Consider the following 16,471-nt stretch of genomic DNA (forward strand, 5'->3'; position numbering starts at 1 on the left):
GATTGTGAACCGGTCTGATTCTCCTTAAAAGGTAGTGGAAGCTGGCCAATAAAAACCAACTCTTCTCGTTCTTCTCCTCCAGATTAGAGTCTGTCGCTCTTAACCACTACTACACCACGCTGCCTCTCACAAAAAAACGGATTATATAGTTCATCGGACTGATAAGTGTGCTCCAATTTTGGAGGGTGTTTTTAACAGCTGCAAAAGACGGAACTTAAGTTCGGCAGCCGGTTAAAATATAGGGGCAGCCTGCTAAGCTGCACATTCGCTGAAGTTCGACAGCCCCCCACCCTTTTAAGTAACCCAGCCATAACTGTACTGAAGCACAATTCCCCCCCCCAAAAGGAACGCCTGTTATTGTGAAGATGCAAAAAAAAAGAGAGCTATTTTTATTTCGATTTTCAAAAGGTGCATTTAAACAGGTAGGATCCGTGCCCTGCGACAGCTTGACATGCAAGAGAGACTCCACGCTCGTACAAAAATCAGCTCCGAAGGGTCGGCGTGATTGTACACGACATTGACATTAGGAGGTGGGGGGGTCGGTTCTACGAGATGGGGACGGCTCCCCAAAGCCCTCCGTGCGCTCCGCACCTCGGCGGATCCCTTAACCGAACGTCGCCCCGCAGTTGGGACATCTCCGTTGCCTCAACGCGAGGCAGAAAAGAATGCCGATGGGGAAAAATACGATAGCACACAGGACGCCGAGGCAGGTGAAAGTGTCTTCCAGGACTCCAACTCTGTAAGATAAGAAGGGGGGGGGGTTATGAGATCACTACAGCCAGGTTCGGACATCTTCGCGGAGGTTGGGGGGGGAGAAATTGGACAAGCTGCAGCTGTCTCATAATACTAGAGCAGTGGTTCCCAACCTTTTTTTGACCAGGGACCACTAGGACTTTTTTGTTCAGTGCAGGGACCCCAAGGTTCAAAATAAAAATTCTGAGAATTTGAAAATAAACTTTAATCATAACTGTTAGTTAAACATTAAACTTAGAATGATATTTGAATATATATTTTTATAATAGAGAACTTTTAATTGAAAATATTAATTTATTATGGGTTTATAACTTTGTTTCGCGGACCTTAATTTAGTTCTTGCGGACCCCTGGGGGTCCCGGACCCCCGGTTGGGAACCAGTGTACTAGAGAGACACGGGGTCATCTGCTGAAGCTGGAGGGTGATGGGTTCAAAACCGATAACAGGAAGTATTTCTTTACACAACGCACAGTTCAATTGTGGAACTCCCTGCCCCAGGATGTGGGGATGGCTGCCAACTTGGAAGGCTCGTAGAGGGGAGTGGACACTTTTACGGAGGAGAGGAGAAAGCGGCTGTCTTCTCCAGGGGAACTGATTTCTATCACCTGGAGATCAGTTGTAATAGCGGGAGATCTCCAGCCACCACCTGGAGGTTGGTAACCCTAGACCGGGGAGTTCCTTTCCAGCAAACACTCACATTCCAGAGGTAAGCAGGGTTGCCAACCTCCAGGTAGTAACTGGAGATCCCCTGCTATTGCAATGGATCACCAGCCAATAGAGATCAGTTCCCCTGGCGAAAACGGCTGCTTTGGCAATTGGACTCTATGGCATTGAAGTCCCTCCCCTCCTCAAACCCCACCCTCCTCCGGCTCTGCCCCCAAAACCTCCAGGTGTTTCCCAACCCAGAGCTGGCAACCCTAACTAAAGGTAATTCAGTCACAGACAATCAGGCTACTAAGGTTTACTGCAGGGGGAAGCGTTCAAAGACAACTGCCCTATGAGGAGCGGTTAAAACGCGTAGGGCTTGTTTAGCTTGGAAAGAAGGCGGTTAAGGGGGGACATGATAGAGGTCTATAAAATGATGCATGGTGTGGAGAGAGTGGGCAGGGAGAAGCTTTTCTCCCTCTCTCATCATACTAGCACACAGGGTCATCTGCTGAAGCTGGAGGATGACAGATTCAAACAACAGATAAAAAGGGAGTATTTCTTCACACAACACATAGTTGAATGGTGGAACTCCCTGCCCCAGGATGTGGTGATGGCTGCCAACTTGGAAGGCTTGAAGAGGGGAGTGGACATGGGCCTTGGAGGAGAGGGGCATTCATGGCTACTAGTCATTATGCATACCCATTCTCTCCAGAGGATTAGAGGAGCATGCCTATTATTATTAATAAATGGTAAAGGTCCCCTGTGCAAGCACCGGGTCATTCCTGACCCATAGGGTGACGTCACATCCTGATGTTTCCTAGGCAGACTTTGTTTACGGGGTGGTTTGCCAGTGCCTTCCCCAGTCATCTTCCCTTTACCCCCAGCAAGCTGGGTACTTGTTTTACCGACCTCATAAGGGTGGAAGGCTGAGTCAGGGATCGAACTCGGGTCGTGAGCAGAGCTTGGATTGCACTACTGCAGCTTACCCCTCTGCGCCACGGGGCTCTATTATTATTACGTGCTGCGAAACACAGGCAGGATAAATGCTGCTGCAGTCGTCTTGTTTGTGGGCTTCCTAGAGGCACCTGGTTGGCCACTGCGAGAACACACTGCTGGACTTGATGGGCCTGGGTCTGATCCAGCAGGGCCTTTCTTATGGCATGGAAACCGCCGAGCAGCAGATCACAGAAGACCCGCGCCAAGCCGCGAGTGCAACGAAGACGGCAGACGGCTTTAGCTCTTTGGGCTTCCTGCCCAGGAAGGCTTCGTCACTCCACTTCCCGCCCTAAGAAAGCATCCCCAAAGCCGGCCTTGATGCCAAGGGAGAGATGTCTTCGGAGAGGGAGGACCGGAAGAGTACTTGTCCATTTAATCGCTCTCCATGGAAACGACAAGCCCTGAGCAATTTTGCCTCCAGCAACTGGATTTTTTTCCCCCCAGCGGAGCCAGAGAGATGTCATTCCCCAGATCTAACCAAAAACCGCAGCTCTGTGTTGAGAGTCGCTAGTTTTCTTCTAAGTTCACTTAACAGCGCGGCCGTGTTTGCTTAACAGAGGGCTTGTTCTGGCAGCTGCCGGCATGGGGGGAAGGGGAGAAGCCAAAAAAGGAAAGGAACTGGAATGACCTCGAAATGCAAGCTCAGAATGTGCTCCGGCAGGCCGATCCTCAACCGATAAAGAGGAAGCGAGAGGGGAACCAGTCCGGCAAAATTAAATTAACGCCACAAGCCGAGTGGAAAAGATCGAGAGAGGATCCGTCGGAGAAGTATTTCTTTCTGCCGTCGAAGAGACCACATCCCACTAAACCGAAAGCGTCTGCAATCGGGGCGTCTGGCAGACGCCTGTTCTGGGAACGGGCCTGTGTTCGAGTCTTGCCTTTGCCGCCACCACCCCCGACGCTCGTCAAAAGGGGGAGGGAAAGTATATCATAGGCAAGCCCACATCAAGATGGAAGCCGTTTAATTCATGGGAAAAGCTAGCGCAGGGGTATCAAACATACGGCCCGCGGGCCGGATTCGGGCCCCTTGAGAGCTCTTATCCAACTCTAGGGTTGCCAGTTCCCTCTTTGCCCCCGGTGGGAGGTTTTGGGGTGGGGGCTGAGGAGGGTGGGGTTTGTGCAGAGGAGGGACTTCAATGCCATACAGACCAATTGCCGACGCACCCATTTTCTCCAGGGGAACTGATCTCTGTCGGCTGGAGATCAGTTGTAGTAGCAGATCTCCTGGAGGCTGGCAACCCTACGATGGGGGTCTGAATGGGCTGAGATGGGGATTGAAAGAGGCTGGGAAATATTTGGAGATTTTTTTGGGGGGTGGAGCCTAAGGAGGGGAGGGACTTCAGTGGGGTGTAACATCCTAGAGCCCAACTTCCAAAGCGGCAACCCTGCCGCGAGCCATTCTCGAAAAGGGCTGGCGAGACATGGCTCGGCCAAGTGGCATTTGTGTCATATCCGGCCCTCGTAGCAATGGAGTTTGCCACCCCCGAGCTAGCGGGTTCTGTTACCGCTTACCCCCAACCACGTATACTCTCATACTGGGAAACACCCAAAGGGCTTCAGCTTTTACTGGACTCGGGCACCGCCACGGTGCCAAGCACACACGTTGCTTGACGGATTTGCTGACGAACGAGCGCCGCGGCTAGCTACCAAGCAAATACAGTTGGCCCAGCTGTTCGACAGCCACTGGTACATTCATACACCCTAATTATAGACAGAGTTCCCTACACCGTCACAGCCTTTTCTTAGCTCACCGCAATACGTAGGGCCAACCATTCCTACTTTCCTTTTTTTTAATAATGTTTTTATTATTTTCCAAAATTATTAATCAAAAGATTTAACAATAACATATATATAAAAAATGAACTTCCCCTGCTTCTCCCTCCATCCTGCAATAAACTTATAATCTCTTTTACATAAATTTCTAATCCTAATACCATTGTTAATATTCATTAATCACTTTAATATTATATTGTCTATACCAGGACTATAAAGGAAAAAAAGATTTAATTAATAATATCACATAAAGAGGAGAGAGGGGGGGAAAGAAAGAGATAGAAAAGGGAAAAAAATATTAAATCTCCCTACTAAAAAATGGATTAGTATAGGGCATATAGTTATTTCTATTGAAAATTAATTAATTTGTAAATCCTCCGATTCTCCCTAACACTCATTTAATACATAACGTTTCTAATAAATTGATGTTATCATTTCTACTTTCCAAAGTTACCAAGGACTGCTAAATATATCGTTCTCTTTATTGACACGGCCCCTCGGATCAGCTACCGAGGCACGGGGCAGTGGGGGGGGGAAGAGTTGCGATATCCCCCATTTAAAGACCTGCTAATCTGAGCCGCCAAACAGAAGCCGGCCCGGGGAAACCTAATCAGCTTGCCTCTGATGTAAGGCCAAGCCACTCCTAGATGGCCTAAAAATAGAGAACGCGTATTTATACCACAAGCCAAGGGTTCGTGTTTGAACCACAGCTGCGTGGAGACCAGTTTAGACTAAGACACCCATCACTGCGGTTGCCAACCTCCAGGTGGTGGCTGGAGATCTCCTGGGATTACAACTGATCTCCAGGCGACAGAGGTCAATTCCCCTGGAGAGAATGGCCACTTTGGAAGGTGGACCCTACAGCATTATACCCCATTGAAATCCCTCCCCAAACCCCAAATCTTCAGGCTTTACCCCCAAAATCTACAAGTATTTCCCTACCCGGAGCTGGCAACCCTACCCGTCACCTGTCGAGCACTGTAGTGTTCGATGTCTTTGCGGCTTACAAAGTGTTCCTTGGGGCTCCTGTTGGCAGCCCTTTCCTGCTGAGCGTTTGACCGATACCATGGGTCTAGGGTTGCCAACCTCCAGGTACTAGCTGGAGATCTCCCACTTTTACAACTGATCTCCCACCAATAGAGATCAGCTCCCCTGGAGAAAACGGCCGCTTTGGCCATTGGACTCTATGGCACTGAAGTCCCTCCCCTCCCCAAACCCCGCCCTCCTCAGGCTCCGCCCCCAAAAACCTCCAGGTATTTCCCAACCTCGAACTGGCAACTCTGCATAGGTCACCTCTTCGCCACTGGCGGGAGGTTTTTGGGGCAGAGCCTGAGGAGGGCAGGGTTTGGGGAGGGGAGGGACTTCAATGCCATAGAGTCCAATTGCCGAAGTGGCCATTTTCTCCCAGTGAAGTTATTTATATCGGCTGGAGATCAGTTGTAATAGCAGGAGATCTCCAGCTAGTACCTGGAGGTTGGCAACCCTAGAGGCAGACAAAACCTAGTCCAAGCTCAAAATCTGAGTCAGAGGTACGGCAGAGAGGGAAACGAGGGATTGAACCTTCAAAAGCGGCAAAGTTTACATCTGCAATTGTACCAAGTTCAGCTGCCGCAGGTCCGAACACGAAGGCAATCTGCTTTGTGGGACTGAAAAGCGTGCCAGTTAAGCCGGCCATTTCTCAGAGGGAGCAGCTACCCTGCCGGCAGCGCGGCATGAGACACCAAACAGGTTTCCTTGGCTGGTCTGGACTTGAAAGCGAGGCGCGCATCTCGAACCCGGAGACAATGCGGCATTGTTTGTATCCTGCGGGGAGACATCTGGCGACCGGCAAATGAGCTGCCGAAACCATCTCCCCAACCGGCTTTTCTGGCCAGCTCAGCCATCCGAGATGATGATGATGATGATGAAGAAGAAGATGAAGAAGAAGAAGAAGAGTTGGTTTTCATATGCCGGCTTTTTCTCCCTTTTTAAAAGGAGAATCCAACCGGCTTCCAATCGCCTTCCCTTCCCCTCCCCACCACAGACACCTTGTGAGGTCGGTGGGGCTGAGAGCGTTCGGGGAGAACTGTGACTAGTCCAAGGTCACCCAGCTGGCTTCATGTATAGGAGCGGGGATACCAACCCGGTTCACCAGATTAGAGTCCGCCGCTCATGTGGAGGAGTGGACGTTTTGGAGGGCATTCATTCATAAGGCCGCCATAAATCGGAAGCGACTTGACTACACAACACTCACGCACAACTTTCCAGCACAGCCCCAAGGCAAACTGAGGCTGCACAACCACACAGTCTGTATTCTCTTTTACTTACTTCATTTACAAACCACCTTTCTTTTGAATACTCAAAAGCAGATAACAAATAAGGTTGCTGACTTGCAGGTACTAGCTGGAGATCTCCTGCTATTACAACTGATCTCCAGCCGGTAGAGATCCGTTTCCCTGGAGAAACTGGACTGTTTGCCCATTGGACTCTATGGCATTGAAGCCCCTCCCCAAACCCCACATTGCTCTGCCCCCCAAAACCTCCCACTAGTGGCGAAGAGGGACCTGGCAACCCTAGTTACAAAAAATAATATTCAGACGGCATAAGTAGGGTTGCCAACCTCCAGGTGGTGGCTGGAGACCTCCCGCTTTTCCAACTGCTCTCCAGGCGACAGAGCTCAGTTCCCCTGGAGAAAAAGGCCGCTTTGGCCTTGATGGCATGGAAGTCCCTCCCCAGGTCCCCACCCCCAAAACCTCCAGGTGTTTCCCCACCCAGAGCTGGCAACCCTAGGCATAAGAGGTCTAAGAAACAATGCAGAAGGAGTACAGACTTGGAAAGGAACGCTGACAAATGAACAAAAACCGATCTCAGGCATGACATAATGCCGAAAGTGGATTACAAAGGCAGAGAACGTGGTAGTAAGAGAAAGGCAATGCGATCCTGTCGTACTTGATTGACACGCTGCGTAATCCACCTTGAGTCTCAACCTTTGGCTATAAATAACTAAATTATAAAACAAGAGCAAACATTGCGGCAGACGAAAATGACACAGGAACATAAACAGAGGCTGCTGAAAAAGAGCTGTGTTTAGGGTGGCCAACAGGGTTGCCAGCTTCCAGGTGGTGGCTGGAGATCTCCTGGGATTACAACTGCTCTCCAGGCAACAGAGACCGGTTCCCCTGGAGAAAATGGCCACTATGTAGCATTATACACCACTGAAGTCCTTCCCCACACCCTGCCCTATCAGGCTCCACCCACCCCCCAATCGCCAGGTGTTTCCCAACCTGGAGCTGGGAACCTTAGTGCTTTACAGATAAACGTTCATCAATTGCCACAAAAGATATTCTCCCGATAGATAACGCTTTGGTGAAACGGGAGTCATACCGGGTCCCCATCTCGGGACTTCGGGAATTAACAAGCTTTCTCACCACTCCGGGATGTTGAAAGGCAGCTCCCGGCTGAGGGATTTTGTGCTTCTTTACACGCAAGGAGCATTGCTCTTGCCGGGCTGACGGGATTCGCGCCCGGATCAAGCTCACTCCTGCGAGAGGAACTGCGAGTCATTAATGTGGCAGCCCTAGGATGGGTTTTCCCCCCATTATTTTGGCACTTTACAGCAACAATGTTGGATGTATGATATTGTGAATTTTGGTTTATATATTATTGTAGCATATTGCAATGTAGGAAATTAATAGATAATTCTGGTTTGCTTTAGCCATCAGGGTTTTTTTCTCTTTTATGATAACCTCCAGGTGGTGGTTGGAGATCTGCTGCTATTGCAACTGGTCTCCAGGCGACAGAGATCAGTTTCCCCAGAGAAAATGGCCCCTTTGGAAGGTGGACTCTAGGACATTACAGCCCACGAAAGTCCCTCCCCTCCTTAAACCCCGCCCTCCTCAGGCTCCACCCCCAAAATCTCCAGGTAACCCCCAGCCAATATCAGACCCCCATCGTAGGGTTGCCAACCTCCAGGTACTAGCTGGAGATCTGCTGTTACAACAGATCTCCAGCCGACAGAGATCAGTCCCCCCTGGAGAAAATGGCCGCTTTGGCCATTGGACTCTATGGCATTGAAGTCCCTCCCCTCCCCAAACCCTGCCCTCCTCAGGCTCTGCCCCAAAAACCTCCCGCCGTGGTTTTTGAGAGAGAGAGATAGATAGATAGATGACCATACCTGCAAGCAGGGCAGCCGCCAACTACGACAACCGAGGCGGTGGGAGGTTGCTGGATTATTGTGTACGTGGTGTTGGGGTAGTTATGCGGAGGAGGACCTGGAGGGACCGCGTAGGCTGGAAAACAATCAGACATACCAAGAGGTCTGTGAGAAGTTACTCGAAAAGATGACCTTCCTTGTTCAATGACATTAACAAGAACACGTGGAGTTATGCAAAGCACTGAACGCTAGGGTTGCCAACCTCCAGGTGGTGGCTGGACATCTCCCACTATTACAACTGTTCTCCTTCCCCAACTTTGCAAACAGTCACTCGACGACAGATACAGAGGTAAAGGTCCCCTGTGTAAGCACCGGGTCATTCCTGACCCATGGGGTGACGTCACATCCCGGCATTTACTAGGCAGACTTTGTTTGCGGGGTGGTTTGCCATCGCCTTTCCTGGTCGTCTCCACTTTACCCCCAGCAAGCTGGGTACTCGTTTCACCGACCTTGGAAGGATGGAAGGCTGAGTCAACCTTGAGCCGGCGACCTGAAACCGACTTCCGTCGGGATCGAACTCAGGCCGTGAGCAGAGCTTGGACTGCAGTACTGCAGCTTACCACTCTGTGCCACATCCCCTTAAACTTATGTCAAACAGCTGCCCAGGAATGTCTTGGACACCGTGCGAAACAGGATGCTGGACTAGAGGGACCACCGGTCTGATCCAGCACGGCTCTTCGGATGTTATGTTCAGGGGAAGTCGTCGGCCTCTATGCCTTGTTGGCCCTCCAAAGGAACCCGGTTGGCCGCTGTGTGAGACAGAACGCTGGACTAGATGGACCACTGGTCTGATCCAACAGGACTCTTCCGACGTTCTTATGTTTTAAAGCACCATCCGTAGGGCAGGACTGCATTCCCCCACCCTCCCCCAACAAATCAAGGTGCTCTGATTCAGGAAGCTAAGGGATTACTCTCTTTTTTTGTTTAAGTCCTGGCACAAATCTCAGCCCAGAGCTGGCAACCCTTAGGAGCAAAACGCCACACTTCTCTGCATGCCTTTTGTGTGACACAATGCCAGCTGCGCAAGTCACAAGAGAGCCCATTGTGAAATTCAGGAGTTTCCGCTTGCGAGGATTCCAAGAAAGGCCACTTGGAGATGAAGGTCACACAATCCGGTGTGCAAGCGAGGAGTGCGAACTTTCCACCTGCGAGGGGGGCTGTTACCAACCTCCAGGTGGGGTTGCCAACCTCCAGGTGGCGGCTGGAGAACTCCCACTATTACAACTGATCTCCAGCTGACAGGGATCAGTTCCCCTGGAGAAAATGGCCGGGTTGGCAATTGGACGCTATGGCATTGGAGCCCCTCCCCTCTCCAAACCCCGCCCTCCCCAGGCTCCGCCCCCAAAATCTCCAGGTATTTCCCATCCCGGAGCTGGCAACCCTAGTTACCTGGCACCAGTGGTTCATCTTGAGATGGGAGGCGTGGTCCAGCAGCTAACAGCAGCTGCCGTGAACTGCAGCTCAACTCTATTATAAGTTAGTATGCCTTATGCAAAGCACTCTTTTCCAGGTGCGCACCCCCCCCAAAAAAAAAATCTGCGACATGGAGGAAACGCTGGCCTACCTCACAGGGCTGTTGCAGAGATCAGGGGAAACAACCTGTTAACATTAGGCTGTCAGCCTCCAGGTGGTGGCTGGAGATCTCCCACTATTACAACTCCTCTCCAGGCGACAGAGAGCAGTCCCCCTGGAGGACATGGCTGCTTTGGCGATTGGACTCTATGGCATTGAAGTCCCTCCCCTCTCTAAACCCCGCCCACTCAGGCTCCACCCCCCACACACATATCTCCAGGTATTTCCCAACTCGGAGCTGGCAACCCTAGTTAACGTTTTTCTTTTTTATTGCTGTGAACAGACTTAGAATAATAATTATTATTATTATTAATAATTAATAATGATATAATTATTATTATTATTAGTTATTATTATTATTAATTAATTAATATTATTATGGAAAACAGGGCACATTTTATGTAGATACTCCTAAATGGCTCCAAAATATAACATGATTTCACATGAACCTGACTGCTACTGAATCACAGAACCATAGAGTTGGAAGGGACCACCAAGGTCATCTAGTCCAACCCCCTGCACAATGCAGGAAATTCACAACTACCTCCCCCCCCCACATCCCCAGTGAACCCAACCCTTCCCCCACCATGCAGGATCCCACAATCAAAGCGGTCCCAACAGATGGCCATCTAGCCTCTGCTTAAAGACCTCCAAAGACGGGGACTCCACCCTTCCCCCCGTCCGAGGCAGCTCATTCCACCGTCAGAACCCAACTCCCTAAGTCTCTCCTCATAAGGCATGGATTCCCTGGGTCAGTATTGTCTACTCAAACCGGCAGCGGCTCTCCAGGGTCTCACATCACCTACTTGCCTAGTCCCGTTAACTGGAGATGCCCGGGATTGAGTTATTTACCTTCTTAAAGCATCGATTTTTATTGACCCTGATCAGGACGCACGGCTGCTGTCGCACTACAAAAAAAACCCGTCAAAAGTGTTCTTCCGACTTCGATTCTGTCCCAGCGGGGAGACCTATGGCCACACACGGGGCCAATCATTAACCTATGCAGGCTTATTTGGACACCGCTGGGACTGCAAACGCCAACCAAGCGTGGCAAAGCCAAACAAGGCTCACTTGTCCCTGGCAGAGAAGTCTGCTTAGGGGACCATTGCATCGGGGCAACAGCTGAGGTTTCGGGAAAGCCTAGGGATGGGGAGGGTTTCCAACCTCCAGGCGGCGGCTGGAGATCTCCCGCTATTCCAACTGATCTCTGGGCGACAGAGATCCGTTCCCCTGGAGAAAATGGCCGCTGTGGAAGGCGGACTCTATGGCCTAACACCTCACTGAAGTCCCTCCCCGAACCCCGACCTCCTCAGGCTCCACACCCCAAATCTCCAGGTAGTTCCCATACTGGACCTCGCAACCCTAGAGATGGGAGGCCGCTCAGTGGGGTGCGATTAGGGTTGCCAGGTCCCTCTTCACCACTGGCAGGAGATTTTTGGGGCGGAGCCTGAGGTGGGCGGGCTTTAGGGTTGGGTGGGACTTCAATGCCATAGAGTCCAATTGCCAAAGTGGCCATTTTCTCCAGGGGAACTGATTTATAGCAGCTGGAGATCAGTTGTAATAGCAGGAGATCTCAGGCTACTGCCTGGAGGTTGGCAACCTTAAGCGGAATGGTTCTTTGAAGTCTGGAGATGGGTGAGAATTCTGGGAGATTGCCAGGCCACACCTGGAGATTGGCAACAGCTGTAGATTCACCCAAGACTTTCCAGAATGCTATTCCTAATGGGCTCAGCTGCTTGAGGTCGGACCTGCCAACTCTGGGGTGGGAAATCCCTGGAGACCTGTGGGTTGAGGTTGCGGAGGGCAGAGTCTGGGGAGGGCAGGGACCTCAACAGGGTATAAGGCCATACAATCCACCCTCCAAAGCAGCCTTTTTCTCCAGGAAGGGGGCAGATCTCTGTAATCCAGAGACCAGTTGTAATTCTGGGCGGACTCCAGGCCCCATCGGGAGGTTGGCAGCCCTAGCCTCTCCACGGGGTCAACAAATCTAGGCAGCTTTCTTTTTAGAGAATGGTGCAAAATCAAGGACATCGGTCTGTTATCAGTTGCCGTGTTGGCCTCCTGTGGACTCCTGGCCACAACTGCAAACAATAAAAATCGGCCAGAGAGAAAAGGAAAAATAGTCTTTTTTTGCTCCAGCACAGCTCATCAGGGAGCCAAGCAGCAACTCGTGCCAATCATAGCTACGGCTTCCCTCACTGGCTGGGATAATTGGCGGGCGGGAGCAGGCCTGTTTCCACACAGAACGACTGAAGAAGAAGAAGAGTTGGTTTTTATACGCCGACTTTCTCCACCACTTAAGAAAGAATCAAACCGGCTTACAACCCCCTTCCCTTCCCCTCCCCGCAACAGACACCCTGGGAGGTAGGTGGGGCTGAGAGAGCTCGACGAGAGCTGTGACTAGCCCAAGGTCACCCAGCTGGCTTCATGTGCAGGAGTGGGGAAACCAATCCGGTTCGCCAGATCGGCGTCCACCGCTCCAAACCACCGCTCTTAACCACTACGCCACTATACCCCGCTGGCTCTCAGAATGCTGCCCCCACATTCCAGGAGAGATCCCTGACAGGTTGGCTCACCGGGTCAGTCCTGTTTTATTGAGAGCGCTTTCCACCCCCCACACACCACCCCCTTGCGTGTGCAGGTCTTTTTGGTGGGCTCTGACCCAACGTATCGCCCCTGCTCCCAGCGAGCATATGAAATATTTGTGTGCCAGTTATCGGAGGCTCCTCTGAGACGCTCTCCTGTCTGCATCCTTTTTGTGTGTACCTGCGAGAACTTATTTACACCCCACAAACACACAGCCCTGACCTGGCTGGCCTGGGCTACCCTGATCTTGAAGCGAAGGAGGGTCAGCTCTGGTTAATAATTGGATGGGAGACCACTAAGGACGCCTGGGGTTGCTACGCAGAGGCAGGCAAGGGCAAACCGCTTCTGACAGTCTCTTGTCCTGACCTGGATGGCCCAGGCTAGCCTGATCTCGTCAGCTCCTGGAAGCCAAGCAGGGTTGGCCCTGGTTAGTACTGGGATGGGAGACCACTAAGGAATGCGAGACCACTAAGGAATGCCAGGGTTGCTACGCAGAGGCAGGCAAGGGCAAACCGCCTCTGACAGTCTCTTGTCCTGACCTGGATGGCCCAGGCTAGCTTGATCTCGTCAGTTCCTGGAAGCCAAGCAGGGTCGGCCCTGGTTAGTACTGGGATGGGAGACCACTAAGGAATGTGAGACCACTAAGGAATGCCAGGGTTGCTACGCAGAGGCAGGCAAGGGCAAACCGCCTCTGACAGTCTCTTGTCCTGACCTGGATGGCCCAGGCTAGCCTGATCTCGTCAGCTCCTGGAAGCCAAGCAGGGTCGGCCCTGGTTAGTACTGGGATGGGAGACCACTAAGGAATGCGAGACCACTAAGGAATGGCAGGGTTGCTACGCAGAGGCAGGCAAGGGCAAACCGCCTCTGACAGTCTCTTGTCCTGACCTGGATGGCCCAGGCTAGCCTGATCTCGTCAGCTCCTGGAAGCCAAGCAGGGTCAGCCCTGGTTAGTACTGGGATGGGAGACCACTAAGGAATGCCAGGGTTGTTGCGCAGAGGCAGGCAATGGCAAACTGCCTCTGAAAGTCCCTTGCCTTGAAAACCCTACGGAGTCGCCATAAAGTCGGCAGCGACTCGCCAGCACTTTCCACCTCTGCCAGAAGTTTTAACGCTTAGGGAATCTCTGGGATTCTGAGAAAGGAAGCGACGTCACGCAAACAGCTTCGCAGTTGGCCAAAAGTCTCTCCCACCCACCCCCCTCTTCCCAGGAGAGGCCGTCTGCCAGGAACACTGGTTTTCTGCCCAAAATGAGCAGACCGGACAAGCGTTCCTTCCCCTCCCCAAACAAAGGCCAGCCTCGAGAAAGAGAGGGCCTTCTCTTCTCCACTTCCTCTCTTTCCAAAAGACAGGGGAAGCAAAGGCAAGGCCCTGGATGGGGCCGGTTTTAGACCCTTTGCGAAACACGGAGCCGGGACGCCTCCTGACTCATCCGCACGCCCCGTGGAAGAAAACCAAAGTCCGGCCGGACCTTAAAAGACCTTAAAAGACCAAACCACCCTTTTTCCGGCATGAGCTCCTATCAGGCAACACTCGCTTCTTCAAAAGCAACAGCAAGCAAAGCAGGAAGAAACGAGGTACAGGAGTTCCTTTCTCGCCATCGTATCTGAAGAAGTGAGCTCCCCCTCATACTGGAATGAATATATATATATATATATATATATATATATAAAATAACATTTGTATCCTACCATTTTCCCGGCAGTGGCTAACGAGATAATACCACATTCATGAAAACACCAGCATAAAAACGCCCAAAATTCATTAGCATTGAAAAACGCCCAAAATTCATTAGCATTGAAAATAACTTATTAGTAAATAATTAAAACTGGTCAGCCTTTAAAGCTCATTTGTACCCTGCCTCTCGTCCCAATGGGGATACCCAGCAGCCTACATTGGCCTGCTCCTCCTCCTTTATCTTCACGACAACCCTGCGAGGCGGGCTAGGCTGAGAGCCTGTGACTAGCCCAAGGTTCCCCCACTTTCCTGCCAGAGCGGGGATTCGAACCCAGGTCTCCCAGTCCAGCCTTCTAACCACTATGCCGCCCTTGCCGCTCGGCTTCTATTTTATTTCGCTGTATTAAGCGGTAATGGCGACCCAGCTGGAATCCACACACACAATTTCCCCCTTCCTCATGACAGTCTCTTACACAATAACAAAAATGTTAGTAGTAGGTTGAATCAAGCCCACCCCACACCAGCTGACCCACCTTTTCCCCCCCCCTTAAATTATTGAAAGTGCGTTCACGCTGCCCCCGCCCCGTGATCCCTTCGAAGGGCACTCCGCACATGCTCAAGAGACCCCTCGGAGCACCAAAAACGACCCTCCAGATTCTAGGAGGCCAGAAAAGAAGAGAGAGCGGGGCGCATATCGGACCGTGATTGGACAGCGCTGGGTTCGAAACCCTACGCTTGGCTGTGACATTCATGGATCGCGCACACTGCCTAACCTGCCTCACAGGGCTGTTGTGAGGCTAAAATGAAGGACCCCTAACCTCCTTGAAGAAAGGGCAGGACAAAAATGCCATGGACAGATTGGTGTCTTTTTAGCTGACTGTTGGAAGGCCTACAATGAAGGAGGGGCACAAGCATAACTCCTGGATGAAAGTCGTTCCAACACCCAAGGGCCCACACCGAGAAGGTCCCCACCTAAAGCTTACCTGGTAGCCACAAGGGGCCAGCTGCTTTGAGCCCAACCCACCTCACAGGGTTGTCGTGAATGCAAAACGGAGAAGCAGAGAGCCACGTACACTGCCTAGGGTTGAGCCGAACCCACCTCACAGGGTTGTTGTGAATGCAAAACTGAGAAGCAGAGAGCCACGTACACTACCCTGAGTTTCTTGGCAAGTGGCCCCAAATTGCGCTGAATCCCAGCCTGCGACGTTTCCCACCCCCTCCCCGGGGGCTCCCCCCCAAGGCTTACCTGCAGCAGAACCGGTGGGGTACCCGTAGGGCGGAGGCGGCTGGAAGCCCGGTTGGGGAGCGGGGATGGTCCCGTAGCCCCCCTGCCCGTACTCGTGGGCGGCCGGGCTGTAAGCCGGGGGTCTGTCTTGCAGGAGGGGCTTGCTGTCCATCCTCAGGCCGGGCGAGGCGAGAGACCCCCTCTCCCCACCCTTCCCACCGGAGAGTCGGCAACCCGCTTGCAAAGCGCCCAACTTTCTTTTCCGACAACCGGAGGAAGGAAAGTGGGGGTGGGTGGGGGTTGTCCAGAGAGCAGCTCTGGAGCTCGAGAGGGGCCCCCAGAAAAAGACCCTGCCCGCCCAAGGGGTGGAGGGGCTGGAAAGACCCTCCCCGCGCCCCCCCCCAACACAACCCAACCCAACCCAACCAACCCAACCCAACCCAACACACGCCCAGCCCAGGCAATGTGCTTTGCGCTCCGGCCAGTCACAAGACTGGCGGTCACGTGACGCCGCCGCACGGCGGAGATTCTCTAGCAGGAACAGAGAGGGGGAGAGGAGGGAGGAGGGAGGAGGGAGGGGGGAGAGGCTCTTAAAGGGGACGCGCTCGCATTTTTTTTATAGTTTTTTTTTCATATATATATAATGGGGCTATGGCTGGGGCTTGCTTTCTGCCAACGCAGCTCCTTGGCCAGGGCTGCTGAGGCTCCGGTGGGGCAGGAGGAAATCGCCCCTCGATCATGCCCACGAAGCCTCCTTCTACTGAATCAGACCCTTGGTGTTGTCTACTCAGGCCGGCAGCGGCTCTCCAGGGTCTCGGGCAGGGGTCTTTCACATCACCCTACTTGCCTGGTCCCTTTAAACTGGAGGTGCCAGGGACTGAAGCTGGGACCTTCTGCATGCCGAGCAGATGCTCTGCCGCTGAGCCACAGCCCTTCCCCTAGAATCATAGAAGGGACCACCGGGGTCATCTAGCCCAACCCCCTGCACAATGCAGGAAATTCACCACTACCTCTCACACACACCCAGTGATCCCTACTCCATGCCCAGAAGA

At 52.2% G+C, this 16,471-nt stretch overlaps 1 protein-coding gene across 1 annotated transcript; it reads right to left on the reverse strand.

Moving 5' to 3' along the window:
• Positions 1-604: 604 nt before the first annotated feature.
• On the reverse strand, positions 605-15,591 carry BRI3 (brain protein I3). Its single transcript, XM_056866418.1, has 3 exons — positions 15,441-15,591; positions 8,324-8,438; positions 605-737 (listed from the first exon to the last, which is right to left on the reverse strand). Exons 1-3 carry the CDS (start codon positions 15,589-15,591, stop codon positions 605-607), a joined length of 399 nt encoding a protein of 132 aa, XP_056722396.1.
• Positions 15,592-16,471: the final 880 nt, after the last annotated feature.

Source organism: Euleptes europaea, chromosome 21 (assembly GCF_029931775.1).
Source record: "Euleptes europaea isolate rEulEur1 chromosome 21, rEulEur1.hap1, whole genome shotgun sequence".
NCBI classification, from domain to species: Eukaryota; Metazoa; Chordata; class Lepidosauria; order Squamata; family Sphaerodactylidae; genus Euleptes; species Euleptes europaea.